The sequence below is a fragment of the Emiliania huxleyi genome, assembly GCF_000372725.1.
Source record: "Emiliania huxleyi CCMP1516 unplaced genomic scaffold EMIHUscaffold_2315, whole genome shotgun sequence".
NCBI lineage: Eukaryota > Haptophyta > Isochrysidales > Noelaerhabdaceae > Emiliania > Emiliania huxleyi.
In genome coordinates, this window is record NW_005200321.1 from 1 (window position 1) to 685 (window position 685).

At 62.2% G+C, this 685-nt stretch overlaps 1 protein-coding gene across 1 annotated transcript; it reads left to right on the forward strand.

Annotated features, from left to right (window-relative positions):
* Positions 1–50: 50 nt before the first annotated feature.
* EMIHUDRAFT_123436 (hypothetical protein) lies at positions 51–467 on the forward strand (the record flags this gene model as incomplete). Its single annotated transcript, XM_005779334.1, has 1 exon — positions 51–467. One exon carries the CDS (start codon positions 51–53, stop codon positions 465–467), a length of 417 nt encoding a protein of 138 aa, XP_005779391.1.
* Positions 468–685: the final 218 nt, after the last annotated feature.

Sequence of the window (685 nt, forward strand, 5' to 3'; positions counted from 1 at the left end):
ACGACGGTGAGTGGGTGAGCGGCACGCCTCGCTGCGGCTTCTATAGTGAGATGCCACCCGACGCTCTCGCCCCGTCGGGCGTCGGAGAGCCAGGGCTGCCGCCCTGCGAGCTCGCTGACGCCGACCGAACGCTGGCGGAGCGGATTGGGCAGATTCGGGAATCACGTGCTCGGGTGCGTGCTGAGCCTGCTGCGCTTGAGACGCTGTTCACTCCCGAAGAGATGAATGCGCTCAGCGTAGCCTTCGAGCGGGTCGACACCTCGGGGCGTGGAGAGATCTCGCTCGAGGAGCTGCCGCTCGCCTTTGCCGAGGTTGCAATGGAGCCCAGTGGTGAGGAGGTGCTGCGGGCTCTAGCACACCTCGGCAAGCAGGAGGAGGCGGCGACGTTCAGCTTTGCAGAGTTCGCGCAGGCCGCCGATTTCCTGTCGCCAGTGGAGGTTGAGCTCGAGGACCGAGGCGACTGGTAGATACTAGATTCAAAGGGCCGGTGACGCCGAAGGGGTCAAGGTGTGCCGCATACGACGGGATAACGTGCGCAAACACGCGCGCGACCACGAGTTCGACATAAACGCGCGATAAATGAAAGAAAAACACGCGAGCTCGCTCAGGACCTCAGTGCTCAGACACTGCAGACACGCCCCACCACCTCGTGTGTGTGTGGAGAAAAAAAAACTGTTCAGTTTTC